The 16,278-nt window shown below is 37.3% G+C and overlaps 2 protein-coding genes across 2 annotated transcripts in view; one reads left to right on the forward strand and one right to left on the reverse strand.

Annotated features, from left to right (window-relative positions):
• The window catches only part of actr8 (actin related protein 8), a 40,900-nt gene extending 32,752 nt beyond the window's left edge, over window positions 1–8,148 (forward strand). Inside the window, exon 13 of the mRNA XM_034171683.1 lies at window positions 7,356–8,148. Coding sequence (XP_034027574.1) covers window positions 7,356–7,499 — 144 coding nt within the window. The 3' untranslated portion in view covers window positions 7,500–8,148. The remainder of the gene's footprint in view (window positions 1–7,355) is intronic.
• A 55-nt stretch (window positions 8,149–8,203) lies between these two features.
• Window positions 8,204–13,559, reverse strand: selenok (selenoprotein K). Its single transcript, XM_034171684.1, has 4 exons — window positions 13,464–13,559; window positions 12,601–12,691; window positions 8,488–8,562; window positions 8,204–8,303 (listed from the first exon to the last, which is right to left on the reverse strand). Exons 1-4 carry the CDS (start codon window positions 13,480–13,482, stop codon window positions 8,204–8,206), a joined length of 285 nt encoding a protein of 94 aa, XP_034027575.1. The 5' UTR covers window positions 13,483–13,559.
• Window positions 13,560–16,278: the final 2,719 nt, after the last annotated feature.

The following is a 16,278-nucleotide window of genomic DNA, read 5'->3' on the forward strand; positions in this document are numbered from 1 at the left end:
AGTAGGAGAACTTTCAAAATCGCAGGGTGTTCAAATACTTATTTTCCTCACTGTACATTATAGAGCTAAAAGCTAAAGGCTGTGTTTGGGCTGCATAAGACAAGCACAAAGCCAGAATTACAGAAAAGCAAAGTATAAAGCCCCTGTCACAGTGGCGTATTCGTAGAGCTGCTCATTACAGCGTATCGTCTACGCTGTAATGAGCAGCTCTCCGCCCACTTCACGAGTTTTTTTCTCAATACGCAGCATTATGTTGAGGGCTATGCACGTAGGACGGAAGAAATTAAACCTGTTTAATTTTCTTCGGCGTACCGCACAGCATGGAGCCTTCACGCGAGTACACGCAGCGCCGTGCTACTGTCCGCTATTGTGAGCCCGCCCACGGTACTGTGCGCCACTTCACATCTCCCTGTTGTTCTGCTGGAGCTATAAATACTGCAAGATTGTTGCTTCACTTTATCATACTGGACTAATTATATGAGGACTGTTTCACTGTGTCACATCGTTTCATGAAAGCGCTCGCTCTCTCTCTCTCTCTCTGTCTCTGTCTGTGTCTAATCAGTGCTGTGACTCTTTAAAATAAACGCGCACTCGCTGCATGTCGGTGCGCTCATCAGACAACCTGATTGATCAGTCTGATCAATGCTGAAAAGAGCTGTGACTCTAAAATAAACGTGCACTCACTGCATAAAAAAAAAATAATAATGTTAAATGACTCCGTTTTTGAGCCGCACCACACCATGCAGTAGAGAACAGAGCACACTTCCACAGAGGCAGAACAGAGCACTGAAACTGGTGCAGCATGGTACACACGACTGTGTGCACACATTAAAACGTGAACACACGCAGCTGCAAGTATGAAAGAACACTGTTAAAGGCTGAGTGCGCACGTATTTCGGGTGTATTTAAATGAAACAACGCTGCAATGAGCAGCTCTACGAATACGCCACTGTGACAGGGGCTTAAGGTGCACAGTACATTCACATGAAAGCAGAGGATCATGTAAGCAAATGTTTATTACTTTACATACATTTAACACAAAATGAAAATGTCTATCATGCTATAGATTTACAATAGCAATATTGATTGAATACATGTGCATGATGTGATGATTAATGCTACACTGAGACTCACCATCGGAGGCTTTGAGCTTCCAAATACCTGGAGCCACTACCGTGGACCAGGAGGACCAGTAACAAAATTGGTGCTACTGGTCCCATTAGGCTCAAAAAAAAAAAAAAATTTCTCTATCCCTGCTTTTCAGCCGCCCAATCAGCTGCATAGTTCTCTTTAATTTACTGATGTCAGATCTTTTATAAAGATCCTGTTTTTATCAGTGCAACCTGTCATTTTAACAGCATTCTCATAAAAGATGTGCTGGATCTTTTTGTTGTTGTTGCCTGATTCTTTTATTAGTGATGCTGCTTTTGCCACATGTATGTTTAATTGCCTTTTTAAAAACTAGTAGCATGATACCATTGGTGGGCACAGTTCTGATAATCCAATAACGGATTATCAGAAGATAATGTTTTCATTATCAGATGATCTTTTCAGATAACTCGAACTAATCATCTTCTGATAAATGTTTGCCCGATAACGTGGTAAACAAAGCTGAACAGCTACAAACACTTATAAAATTTAAAATTAGTTGAGCACCTACCTGTTAAATGTTCTGTAGCAGATGTGTAGTTGTACCTTCTGCAAAAGAGGAGAGCTGCTTCTAGAAGAAATCACTCTATCTTCTGCAGACAAAGGAGAACTGGATGCGTGTTTCCAGAAGCAAAACGTACACAGAAGCTTTTTTTCCAAACTTAATTTACAAAAACTCTCGCTGGGAGATATCAAAGATAAAAAAAAAAAAAAAAAAAAATTACAAGACAGGTCTGTGGTGTTTGCACAGGCACAGTGCGAGAGGTGGTCGTGAGATGTTAAATGCAGCTCGTTACTCCATGTATAGTAAATGAAGCAGGATGCGCGATTAACCTGCAACTTGGAGTGATCCATAAAAAATTCTCACACCAATGAAAAATCGACTGAAAAAGGGCCAAAACTCGCACTGGCACCAGTAGATCATGGCAGTGTTCTGTTTATTGTGACACCGGTTATATCAGATGGTTATCTAATTACAACTTGGCTTTCTCTTTTCTTTTTTTACAAATAAAAAAATGGCATATTTTACAAAAGCACATTTATCTGTAAACACCAACACACGACCAGTGTTGCCACAGTTACTTTGAAAAAGTAACTTAGTTACTTTACTGATTACTCAATTGTAAAAGTAACTAAGTTAGATTACTAGTTACTTTTTTAGTTACTTTTCCCAGCTGCCGACAACAACCCTCTGCCACCTCAACATGACAATGATACCTGTTTTGCCAAAACTCACTTTATAGTCACCCTTTCTTGACTTCAATGAAAATAAATACTTGTTTTATAAAAAGTAAAATAAAGACGTCTTTCTTGACCTCATATTTAACTGTTGACAGCACTGTAACAGTAAAACTTGCAATTTCGAACCTACATTGTTTATAAAGGTAACTATTAAATTCTAACATTTTTCTAACATTTAAATTCTCTCTAAACATTTTACTTGTCGAAATTATTATTATTTTAAGCAATATTAGTTGTAGTAAAAAATGGCTTCAAAATTGCACCTTTAATCTAGGAGTGTTGTGGGGGGGGGGCACATCCTTGCCCCACGCCCCCATTCCATCTGGATTCGCCCCTGCTTTGGCGTTTGAGCACAAAGAATGGATAACATTTATTTATGCAGAAAACATGACCAGATTTACAGGTAAGAAAGTTTTATTGCGTTTTCACATCATGTGGTCCTCAGAAAGAGAGTTTAGGTGCATTTGAGTGGAAAATAGTGTTAGTTGTTGACGCCTCGCGGAGGATCAGCTGTTTTTAACGACCAGATACGGAGCGGCTCAGCTCAGCTCTAAATAAAGGAGGAAAAAAAGTATAAAAATGTCTTTGTAAAGTTCAGTGCAGGTGTGCTGATCACCGCGCTTTAAGAGGTGAGGACGAGTCGAGCAGCTGCAAAAAACCGCGGATTAAAAGCTCACAGCTCACTTAAAGTGGGCAGTTCAGTCGAACCCCAACCTCCTGCTCACGGACCAAGTTTAATGCTGTTATCGACCCACAATGAAAAATAATAGTAACGCACAGTGACATGGAGAAGTAACTTTAATCTGATTACTGATTTGGAAAGATTAACGCGTTAGATTACTCGTTACTAAAAAAAAGTGGTCAGATTAGAGTAACGCGTTACATCACTGCACACGACACACCTCACATTAACATGTTGGTTTACATAGAATGAATCAACCAATCAGTGTTAGCGGAGGCACATTTTACCCAGAATGCCATCTGTCTGTTACAAAACTTCAGAATTAGTGCATTATTCAACATTAAAAGATATATGTTATCTTAACTTTGCACAAATGACAAAATTGACATTATTGGAGTTATTCTATCAGTATTAGTTTTTTTTACACCAAACCATAAGTCAGCACTGCTTTATCTTCCAAGACCTCCACCTGATGGCAGCACTGTTATTACGTAGAGAGTTGAGCTTTGTAGCTCCTCTCTGCTGCATTTGTGCTGGAAGCCATGTAGTAAACAAGAGCTTCCAGCAGAGGGCAGGGCACTCAAAGACAGAAGTACTGACTCATTGTTTGAGTCTGTCATGGTGTTAAACTCAAAATCAGCTTGTTAGTAGTTGCAAGTGTACTGGAGACAATACTGGAATTTATTGGTTATCTGTAACTTCCGATACATTTTTGTGTGGTTTATCGTTTTAACTTTATCAAAGATAACTTTTCAGTTATCTGATTATCTGTTATCGAAGTTAATTTTTTGGTTATCTGTGCCCACCACTGCATGATACCTTTGGAGCATTTAGAATTCAAATTCAGGTCTGTTTATAGGAGGAAGAGATTTGTTTTGGGTCAAGATCAGTCAAATGATCAAGGATTAAAGTCGCTACTTAACATGTCAGAAAACAGCTAATTGTGTGTAAATGAGTTTTGTTCCTGAACATGACTTTTTAAAAGTATTAGCAACCAGTATATGTGACAGCTTTCACTCAGATTGGCAGTGTTCGTGTCACGTAGCTCAGCATTTGCATAAAACAGACTTGTCATCTATTTTGGCCCCATTTAGCTGGTGGCATAGCAACCACTCTTCTTGCTGTAAAATGCCCACTCTGGTTGAAATTGAATCAATCAATCAATCAACTTTTTTCTTGTATAGCGCCAAATCACAACAAACAGTTGCCCCAAGGCGCTCCACATTGCAAGGCAAGGCCATACAATAATTATGAAACACAGTCTACGTCTAAAGCAACATAACCAAGGGATGGTCCAGGGTCACCCGATCCAGCCCTAACTATAAGCCTTAGCGAAAAGGAAAGTTTTAAGCCTAATCTTAAAAGTAGAGAGGGTATCTGTCTCCCTGATCTGAATTGGGAGCTGGTTCCACAGGAGAGGAGCCTGAAAGCTGAAGGCTCTGCCTCCCATTCTACTCTTACAAACCCTAGGAACTACAAGTAAGCCCGCAGTCTGAGAGCGAAGCGCTCTAATGGGGTAATATGGTACTATGAGGTCCCTAAGATAAGATGGGACCTGATTATTCAAAACCTTATAAGTAAGAAGAAGAATTTTAAATTCTATTCTAGCATTAACAGGAAGCCAATGAAGGGAGGCCAACACGGGTGAGATATGCTCTCTCCTGCTAGTCCCCATCAGTACTCTAGCTGCAGCATTCTGAACCAACTGAAGGCTTTTTAGGGAACTTTTAGGACAACCTGATAATAATGAATTACAATAGTCCAGCCTAGAGGAAACAAATGCGTGAATTAGTTTTTCAGCATCACTCTGAGACAAGACCTTTCTGATTTTAGAGATATTGCGTAAATGCAAAAAGGCAGTCCTACATATTTGTTTAATATGCGCTTTGAATGACATATCCTGATCAAAAATAACTCCAAGATTTCCCACAGTATCACCAGAGATCAGGGAAATGCCATCCAGAGTAACGATCTGGCTAGACACCATGCCTCCAAGATCTGTGGGGCCAAGTACAACAACTTCAGTTTTATCTGAGTTTAAAAGCAGGAAATTAGAGGTCATCCATGTCTTTATGTCTGTAAGACAATCCTGCAGTTTAGCTAATTGGTGCGTATCCTCTGGCTTCATGGATAGATAAAGCTGGGTATCATCTGCGTAACAATGAAAATTTAAGCAATACCGTCTAATAATACTGCCCAAGGGAAGCATGTATAAAGTGAATAAAATTGGTCCTAGCACAGAACCTTGTGGAACTCCATAATTAACTTTAGTCTGTGAAGAAGATTCCCCCTTTACATGAACAAACTGTAATCTATTAGACAAATATGATTCAAACCACCGCAGCGCAATGCCTTTAATACCTATGACATGCTCTAATCTCTGTAATAAAATTTTATGGTCAACAGTATCAAAAGCAGCACTGAGGTCTAACAGAACAAGCACAGAGATAAGTCCACTGTCCGAAGCCATAAGAAGATCATTTGTAACCTTCACTAATGCTGTTTCTGTACTATGATGAATTCTAAAACCTGACTGAAACTCTTCAAATAGACCATTCCTCTGCAGGTGATCAGTTAGCTGTTTTACAACTACCCTCTCAAGAATCTTTGAGAGAAAAGGAAGGTTGGAGATTGGCCTATAATTAGCTAAGATAGCTGGGTCAAGTGATGGCTTTTTAAGTAATGGTTTAATTACTGCCACCTTAAAGGCCTGTGGTACATAACCAACTAACAAAGATAGATTGATCATATTTAAGATTGAAGCATTAAATAATGGTAGGACTTCCTTGAGCAGCCTGGCAGGAATGGGGTCTAATAAGCATGTTGATGGTTTGGATGAAGTAACTAATGAAAATAACTCAGACAGAACAATCGGAGAGAAAGAGTCTAACCAAATACCGGCATCACTGAAAGCAGCCAAAGATAACGATACATCTTTGGGATGGTTATGAGTAATTTTTTCTCTAATAGTCAAAATTTTGTTAGCAAAGAAAGTCATGAAGTCATTACTAGTTAAAGTTAATGGAATACTCAGCTCAATAGAGCTCTGACTCTTTGTCAGCCTGGCTACAGTGCTGAAAAGAAACCTGGGGTTGTTCTTATTTTCTTCAATTAGTGATGAGTAGAAAGATGTCCTAGCTTCACGAAGGGCTTTCTTATAGAGCAACAAACTCTTTTTCCAGGCTAAGTGAAGATCTTCTAAATTAGTGAGACGCCATTTCCTCTCCAACTTACGGGTTATCTGCTTTAAGCTACGAGTTTGTGAGTTATACCACGGAGTCAGACACTTCTGATTTAAAGCTGTCTTTTTCAGAGGAGCTACAGCATCCAAAGCTGTCTTCAATGAGGATGTAAAACTATTGACAAGATACTCTAACTCCCTTACAGAGTTTAGGTAGCTACTCTGCTCTGTGTTGGTATATGACATTAGAGAACATAAAGAAGGAATCATATCCTTAAACCTAGTTACAGCGCTTTCTGAAAGACTTCTAGTGTAATGAAACTTATTCCCCACTGCAGGGTAGTCCATCAGGGTAAATGTAAATGTTATTAAAAAATGATCAGACAAAAGGGAGTTTTCAGGGAATACTGTTAAGTCTTCTATTTCCATACCATAAGTCAGAACAAGATCTAAAATATGATTAAAGTGGTGGGTGGACTCATTTACTTTTTGAGCAAAGCCAATAGAGTCTAATAATAGATTAAATGCAGTGTTGAGGCTGTCATTCTCAGCATCTGTGTGGATGTTAAAATCGCCCACTATAATTATCTTGTCTGAGCTAAGCACTAAGTCAGACAAAAGGTCTGAAAATTCACAGAGAAACTCACAGTAACGACCAGGTGGACGATAGATAATAACAAATAAAACTGTTTTTTGGGACTTCCAATTGAATGACAGCTGGTTGCTTGCCTCTATCTCTTGTAGCTAATGTGACCAAGGGTGGCTGGTTTCCTGCTATGCTTGGCAGCATTGTCAACAATGCAGGTGAAGCGCCCTCTGCTGGACAGAATGCATGACAATTTCCAACGGCCAGTGTTTTCTGTGAAACTTGATGCTACCTGCATTAATGCTAAATGTCCACCAGGTGGAGACATTGATCCATTTCAAGACTTAGATCATATCAGCTAAAATAATGCCAATAGATATTTTGGTCAAAGCCTCCTATCAACCAACTGACATATCAGTCAGCCCTGAATATTAGTTAATTATATTGGCATATTTAATAGTTATTTGTATGTAAACTTGTTCTGAAACCTGTGAATTCATTCTCTTTGGTCTTAGGACATGGACCCTCGTCTGATAGCATGGAAGGGCGGAGCTGTGTTGGCATGTCTGGACACCACCCAGGAGATGTGGATCCACCAGAGGGAGTGGCAACGCTTCGGCACACGAATGCTGCGAGAGAGAGCAGCTTTTGTCTGGTGATACCAGTCACATTCCACGCTGAGCTGCAGCGACATCTGAAGCCTGTTTGGACTTCTCAGACTGATGCATTCGTCTTCCGTTTCCAACAAAAACCAGCTGTGAGCTTCACTTTGTCTCAGCGCTACTCCCACACTTTGTTTTTGTAGAACTTAAATTTTGTTTGAAGAAAAATTTTCTTTGCAAACTGAGGTCATTGATTAAATTGTTTGTGTGTGTGTGTAAGTAAAACGTTTAAAGAAATAAGAACAATTTAATGTTTTCCATCGTTTTAAGAGGCTTAACAAAATGGCAGACTTGCCAGAACAATTTAACAGCATCTTTATTTAAAGTGAAGAATACAAAGAGATGAACTTCCTGTTTCTCAGGATGGACGATGAAGCGATGCGGGCAGCTGCTGGATCAGCCCCCCCGGCCCCTACAAGTAGGAATTCCCAGGAAGGCGTCAAAAAAACTGCTCAAAGCAGTAGCAGCTCAGAAGGAGGGGCTAATGCACTGTGGGCGGAGCCCCACGCCTACACATCCAGTGTAGGCATTTACCTACACGAAGAAGGGGGAAAATTAAGGTGCAAATCTCCAACAAGATGGAACACAGGCTGCCATGGTGATGATGGGTTTAGAAAGATCTTAGTTTGAGGCTGAACAATAAAATGCAAAAAATACAGAGGTCTTAAGAGTTTAAACTGCTGACTCAAAAAACGTCTTCCTCACCTTCCTCATCCTCCTCCACCCATAGGGGGCGCATTGGGACCACTGCCATGGTTGATTCTCCCCATCCGCCGTCTGCCGCCGGGAGGACCTGGAGGACTGGAAGAGACAGAGATATGAATGGAAATTATGCAAATTACATAACACTAAAAACAAAAAGTATGCTTTAGTTTCTTGTGTTACTTAGAAAAAGTTGGAGTATATTTGTGAAAATGTGTTTTGTTTTTTTTTCCCTCTGCGTGTGTTATGTAACTGTTCACGTGTGATGATGGGAGGAGCTTACCCTCTACCATCAGAGAAGTGTGATGAATCCGGGTTCCCATCCTTTGTCAGATCAGGCTGAACCAAGGTCTTAAAACTGAATAAAAAAAATACATCAAGAATGTTTTATTAAACAAATTCAAATATGACTGAGTGTCCCATTAACTTGTTCACTGATCCCCAAGTAATAAATACCCGACAAAACATTTGGCCTGAATCCAGAAAGTAGTCTAAAAAAATAAAAATTCAACAAAACTCAGAAAGCAGATCAAATCTGGATATTCCACTGCCAGGGTTTAAGCAGTTTGCAGGTTTGATCCGCTGCAACATCATGTGTTAATGTGAGACGTTTGATTCAATGTAAAACAACACAACTACAAAACGTGAAATATTACTACAGGTGAAGGTGTTAGTATGATATTTGAGATACTGAAGATGACAATTTGTTTTTTCTTGCATTTACACACATAGAGGGTCTATTTCCTCCTTTTTTCACTCATATTACCATAGCTTTTATTATTATTATTATTAAATGAACATACTATTTTCTTGGTTTGTTCATACACGTCCATTAGAGGCTGTTTTGCTCAGTGGCAGCACATCACCTCCAGAAATCTGTGATCAACCTCATGGTGTCTTAAAGAAAATCATGGATGTGCCTTTATCTCATGGGTTAAAGCAATAAATTTTCATCTGACTAAAATTTTTTCCTGGCAAAAATCAAAGCCAGCAATTCCCTAAAATGTGGTGTACTCCTTTTCCCCCCCCCCCCCTCAATAAATACAATAAACACATACAGTATACAAATCTAGTCTAAATAGCCTCTAAGGAAAGAGAAAGACCAAGCATAAAAAGAATGCAAAATCTGAACATAAAGGTACATAAAAGGGTGGTGGGGGGCAGGGTGTAGTCTTGATTCTGGGGGTGCTCCCCAGAACATTTTTAAAAGAGCAAGTCAAATTTTGTATATTCTGGTGAATTTTAATGGGTATGAAGCCCTCTGAAACAAAGAAAACTCATTTCAAACTGTTAAGTAAAAACACAGTACTGATTATGGGGGGTCTGGGGGTGCTCCCCCAGAAATTATTTTAAAAGAGCAAGTCAAATTTTGTATATTCTGGTGAATTTTAATGGGTATGAAGCCCTCTGAAACAAAGAAAACTCATTTCAAACTGTTAAGTAAAAACATAGTACTGATTATGGGGGGTCTGGGGGTGCTCCCCCAGAAATTATTTTAAAAGAGCAAGTCAAATTTTGTATATTCTGGTGAATTTTAATGGGTATGAAGCCCTCTGAAACAAAGAAAACTCATTTCAAACTGTTAAGTAAAAACATAGTACTGATTATGGGGGGTCTGGGGGTGCTCCCCCAGAAATTATTTTAAAAGAGCAAGTCAAATTTTGTATATTCTGGTGAATTTTAATGGGTATGAAGCCCTCTGAAACAAAGAAAACTCATTTCAAACTGTTAAGTAAAAACATAGTACTGATTATGGGGGGTCTGGGGGTGCTCCCCCAGAAATTATTTTAAAAGAGCAAGTCAAATTTTGTATATTCTGGTGAATTTTAATGGGTATGAAGCCCTCTGAAACAAAGAAAACTCATTTCAAACTGTTAAGTAAAAACATAGTACTGATTATGGGGGGTCTGGGGGTGCTCCCCCAGAAATTATTTTAAAAGAGCAAGTCAAATTTTGTATATTCTGGTGAATTTTAATGGGTATGAAGTCCTCTGAAACAACTAAAACTCACTTCAAACTATCAAGTATTTTGATTGGTTCTATTCCGGTGAATGCACCAAATGAGTGCTGTGTCGCTGTACAGTCAATAAAATACAAAATTAGGGCCTAAAGCAACTGACAACGTTGTTCTGCTGTGCACAAAGTAACACTGTCACCAGTTTTGAAAATGCAAGCGCACTGAGAAACTCAACTGGCTTACTCACATTTAATCAGTAAAATGCTCTCACTCGTAAAACAAACTAGGGCTGCAGCTAACAGTCATTTTAGTAATCGATTAATCGCTCAATTATGTTTTTGATTAATCTTTTTTATATACTTACATGTGAGTTTTGCCATTATTTCTTTAAGTGAGTTATTAAAAAGCCTTTATCACCCAACATCAACGTTTGAGCTTGTAATAAAGTTATGATGTTATATTCTCGTCAAAAACATACCTGGAGTAGTGTTTTGTTTTATTTTTCACATAAGTCGCTGACACACCTCAAAGAGATTTCTATCAGGTTTCACCCGATTATGAGCATTTTTAGATGCCTTCATCAACTATCTCAACCACTGACAACATATTATAGCAAGAGTCCACAAAAGTATTTTAAAGGCCTAAGTGTAATATGTTATATTTAATAAGATATTTTCATGAAAAAAGACAAATGCGCAGTTTACTGCATTTTATTTTTTTCTTGTGTAAAAACACAACTTGGATGTCTTTTGACCGAAACAAATTTTCATTAAACTTAAATAAAACGGGGATGAAGTGGAGGTGTAAGAGTCACTAGGTGTTCACAGGAAACACTTTATGTATGTATGCATGTATGTATGTTCATTGTTAGTTGGTTTTATCTTTTCTGTTGTGTTTTGTTTTATCAGGTTCTTATTGTCTGTTTCTCAAAAATTATATTATAGCATTATTAGTTATTATTACTATTATTATTGTTGTTGCTATTATTAATATATAAATAAAAAATATACAATTTGTAATACATTTGACTCTTATGACAACAAACGCTGAGCCATTAATTATTATACAGAAAACAAATGCACACAAACGTGCTGAGATGCGAACAGCTTAATGATAACTTTAATATTGAAAACGCCATAGACATGCTAACACATTAGCATCGGTCCCGTTTTTAAGTTATAAAATACATCATCTATCAACTTTCAGAAGACCATAACAGGTGGATTTAACATAAAAAAAATGTAAATATTACAGACAGACGTGTTCTTTATGGTTTTAGCAGGACAAAATTAAGATAAAGCGAAATAAAACAAAGAACCAACAAAGCAGCGGGTCAGATCAATGCTTCATTGGTTCAAAGCAAAGCCACATCCTGCTCTACTTGGGGAAGGTCTGCCAATGTTCCCACGAAGACACGGAGGAGAAGGACTGTGGCTCATAGCAAGCAGTAAACAGGGCGGAGAGGAGTGAAAATTCACAGTCCCTTTCTCCGCGGTGCGGCGCCATCCACGCTGACATTACTGCTGCTTTGATTAGTGCAGAATGGGATGTTGCTTTGACAGTGAGACTATCATATTTTGGCCCCAAAACACGCATGACGTCACGTGCGCATGTTTGGTTAAATTTTCCAAATGACGGAAATCTGTCGTGATGACGGAGAACTTTAACCCATGCTTTATCTAGATTACTTATGTCCGGTGTCGCCAACCGAACGGTCCCCTCTAAAAATTGGTCCACTCTGCCTTCATTGCGCACTTCACTCAATACACCCAAAGTGATCAACGAGAATAATGGAATTATTAATCACCACATGACAAAGTAAAACCTCTGACATCATTCTAAAGTCATTTTTAAGCAGAAACGAAGCCATTTTAAGCAGAAATAAGGCGATAATTGGTGAACTGCTACTAACGCGCTGAAATGACGTAGGCATGTCAGTCTCAGACGTGGTGCTGGGGCGTTCTGATCGGTCCGTCATCTTTTATTATAAATTGTGCTGAATTTATGTGGAAATGATTGTTGTACAAAAGTTTTGGATATCTGTCACTGAGCTACATGATGACTGGAGTGCGGTTTTAAGCAGAAACGAGGTGATCGGTGAAATCGCTGCTGACGTTCAGAAATAACGCTTCTGATGCCCCAAAATGACGCATGCGCAGTGAAAGCATGGTGGACCAATTTTTTAGGGGAGACAGTTCAGTCGGCGACACCTGCTTCAATCTTCATCACATCACCTCCGCCTTGTGCTGCCAACATGAAACCAAATGATGCAGCACATACTAGCTAGGATAAGAAAAAGTTTTGTTTTTTTTTCATTTTGTATTATCCCAAATTTCTTAATTCTGCCTTTGTCAAACAGGTCACTGGGTTTACAGCCTCTGTGCTACATTCATCTCCATCGACTCTCAATCAACACTAAACTGTCACAGGATGACTTACAACAGGACAATGAAATCCACTGCTACCCAGAAAAGATCAACCAGGAAGGACAGTCGCCATGGCGACTGGAACCTGTTGCCCAGGACGTGACCTTAGAGACAGAGACACGGAATTTTAGAAAAGGCAGTTCACAGTGACGTGATCAGAAATACAAGGATGGTGGAAAAGTTTACACTGACAACCAATTTATTCCTCACAGCTTTCTAACATTCCCTGAATTTCTTTAGGCCAGGATGATAGAAATATTCTGCAGGAATTCTAGTCCAGGTTCACAGTAACATTGGAAAAACCTTAAAGCCATTCTGACATGATGATTTCCATTTTATTCAATTTCCTTCATTATTTATGTATTTATTTTTGCACCATCTCCATTGTTTTTCTGATTCAGTGGACCTGATATGTTCAGTTTTTGGTTGTGTTTATGATGTTTAATGTAAAATCACAATTTTTTAAAGAGCTGCAACGATTAATGGATGACGTGTTTTGAGTGTTTTTAATCCAAATTATTTTATCAAAAATTAAAACAAAAGCAAAAGCATCAACACACCGTGTTACAACCGCGTGGCTAAAACATTTGGGATTTCTCAATTTAAAACACACACACACATTTTATCAACGCTGACAACAACGTTATTTCACCAGCGCTAATAAAGTTTTAAATTAAGAAAACTAAAATCAGCCCTCTCATTTAGCGTCGAGGCTAAACAGCTAACAATCGCCTGATAATTCCTGTATAAATGCCAGTAGATTTTTTTTGTGTGTGGTGTTTATTTTTGTTTTTCATTATGTTAGTACAGATAAACAGATAAACAGTGCAACAAATCTCACAAACAATGACGTGGTTGAAAATGATAAACACTCACCGTTGGACACGTACACCATCTTGAAAATGACACTGACGAAGGACTCCGCCCACGATACTTACGTCACTTCAACCGGAAGTGAAAGATGATTTATTTATGGCGTTTTTTTTTTATTTTATTTTATGAGACAAACAAAAAGTTATACACAGAAAATACACCAGCAAAAACAACATACCGAAGAACGGGTTAATAAAAAAAAAACCTGATCAAAAACAGAGGGGATTATATTCATTCATACATACACATACACACACACACACACACACACACACACACACACACACACACATATACATATATATATACTAAAAAACAACTTTCCAAAGCAACTAGCGGAAATACAACACAACCCAGAGATCAAAATAAAAAAAATAAATAAATGAAAAAAAATATGCAATGTCAACACTGCCAGTTTTACATGTTTTTTTTTTGTTTTTTTTTAATAGCCTGTTGCTGAAGTTGCTCCTTAATTCCCATCAGAATTGCCATCAATCTGTCCTCAACATCCTCCAGCAGGGGTGCCATGTAGGGGAGAATAAGGAGAAGGATTCTAGGGGCCCAGAGAGGCCCCTAATACATTTATAATAATGATAAAATAATATGGTGGGTGGCCCAGTAAGATTTGTTTTAGCGCTGCTGCCCTCCAGGTTGGCAAGCTTGGACCGGACCATGCCCTTTAGACTGGTTTATTCAGTCTCTTGGCATCCTTTACTGATATGAATGAATGAATGGATTTATTCGGCACACACAAATCTGAAAGAACAGAAACATACCAATAATATGAATGTTATATATATATATATATATATATATATATATATATATATATATATATATGTGGTGAGGAAAAACTCCCTCTTAGGAAGAAACCTCAAGCAGACCAGGCTCTAGGGGGTGACCCTCTGCTTGGGCCGTGCATATATATATACCTGTATACGTACATACATACACACACATTATATACATATATACACTTATACACACTCACATATATACCTATATACATACCCACTAACACATAAATAAATATACAATACATATATATACACATACATACATTTATACCTACACATATATATACATACCCCTACACATATACACATATATATACACGCACACATATACATACATATACACACACACATGTATACATATATACACATACATACTACATATACATATATACACACACATATACACGTACATATACATACATATTGACTGATTGATCATTTATTTTGAGTTTTACAAAATAAGCATTTCTTTGACATCTACATTTACCCACATTGGGTTGAAAAGAACAGGAGATACAAACATACACGCATATATACCCGCGCACTTAACCCGAAAAGGGGTGGGATAAAGACGAACTTATTTAATCCCACCCCCAAATACCCATACGTTGTTACGACTACCGAGTGTGACCAATATTCCTTTTTTATTACTATGTAATTGATATCATATATTAGTGATGAGTATCTATAATAATAATAATAATAATAATAAAAACAATTCCCACCATAATAGACAGTAATAATGACAATAATTATTGTCAATCAAAAAAAAAATTTATTTCTATTATTATTATTATTACCTTTTTTTTTTTTAATTGCTATTGATATTGCTGGTGTCATTCCTTAAGCCATTTTCATATGTCAATAAATTCCCCTCATTTACTCAGAAAATGACTATTTAAAAGGACTATTCTTGTGTGTGTCCATGGTAATTCTGTCTCAGTATATACATATATATATATATATATATATATATATATATATATATATATATATATATATATATATATATATATATATATATATATATATATATATATATGTGTGTGTGTATATATATATGTGTGTGTATATATGTATATATACACATCATACATGCGAACATACATACACAAAATACACACATACATCACCTATACACACATGTATGTACATAATACATATACATATATACAATTATGCTACATTCATTTTATTATTTTATTAATTTAATTACCTTAACTTTTTTTATTAATTTATCATTATCATTATTATTATTTTTTTCCCCCTTCCCCTCCTTCCCCATTTGTCATGTGTGTGGTGCATTAAAAGATGCAAAGTATTTTGTAAACCTGCTGCCAGAGAGGGGTCGCCCCCTGACACAGGTCCACCCTTTGCTGAATGTCCTAGGCTCTGCATTAAAAGACAAGGTTTTGGAGTCTGCTGGCAGAAGGGGGAGACCTTTGAGCAACAGACCCCCACTTGCCGACCCTGATCTGGTGATAATGATGTAAGTGATGTAAGAGGGGGAAACAAGGAGGAAAGAAAAGGAAATGTCTTTTTATGTATCAATAAACTTACATATGTACACATTTATATAAATGTAAACATAAATATACATATATGTATATATATACATACATACACACCCACATATACATACATATTATACATACACATATATACATACACACACACATATATATATATATATATATATATATATATATATATATGTACATACATATATACATACATACATATACATGTTTCCCCCTCTCTCTAAGTTATTACCATCATCACCATACTTCTATTTGACTAGCATTTCAACTACAGGATCATGATGTATAAAAATAATACTTTTGACCATGGTTACGACACCGGCAATAACAGGTATTATGCAAATATGTTAACATCTATTATATTAACAAACATATAGTAAGAATTTATTATCATTATTATCATTTTTTTATAATATAGTTTACAATTATGGCAATGATATATATAATTAAATTGATGTACAGAATAATTCCAGGTATTTT

Source organism: Thalassophryne amazonica, chromosome 6 (genome assembly GCF_902500255.1).
Source record: "Thalassophryne amazonica chromosome 6, fThaAma1.1, whole genome shotgun sequence".
NCBI classification, from domain to species: domain Eukaryota; kingdom Metazoa; phylum Chordata; class Actinopteri; order Batrachoidiformes; family Batrachoididae; genus Thalassophryne; species Thalassophryne amazonica.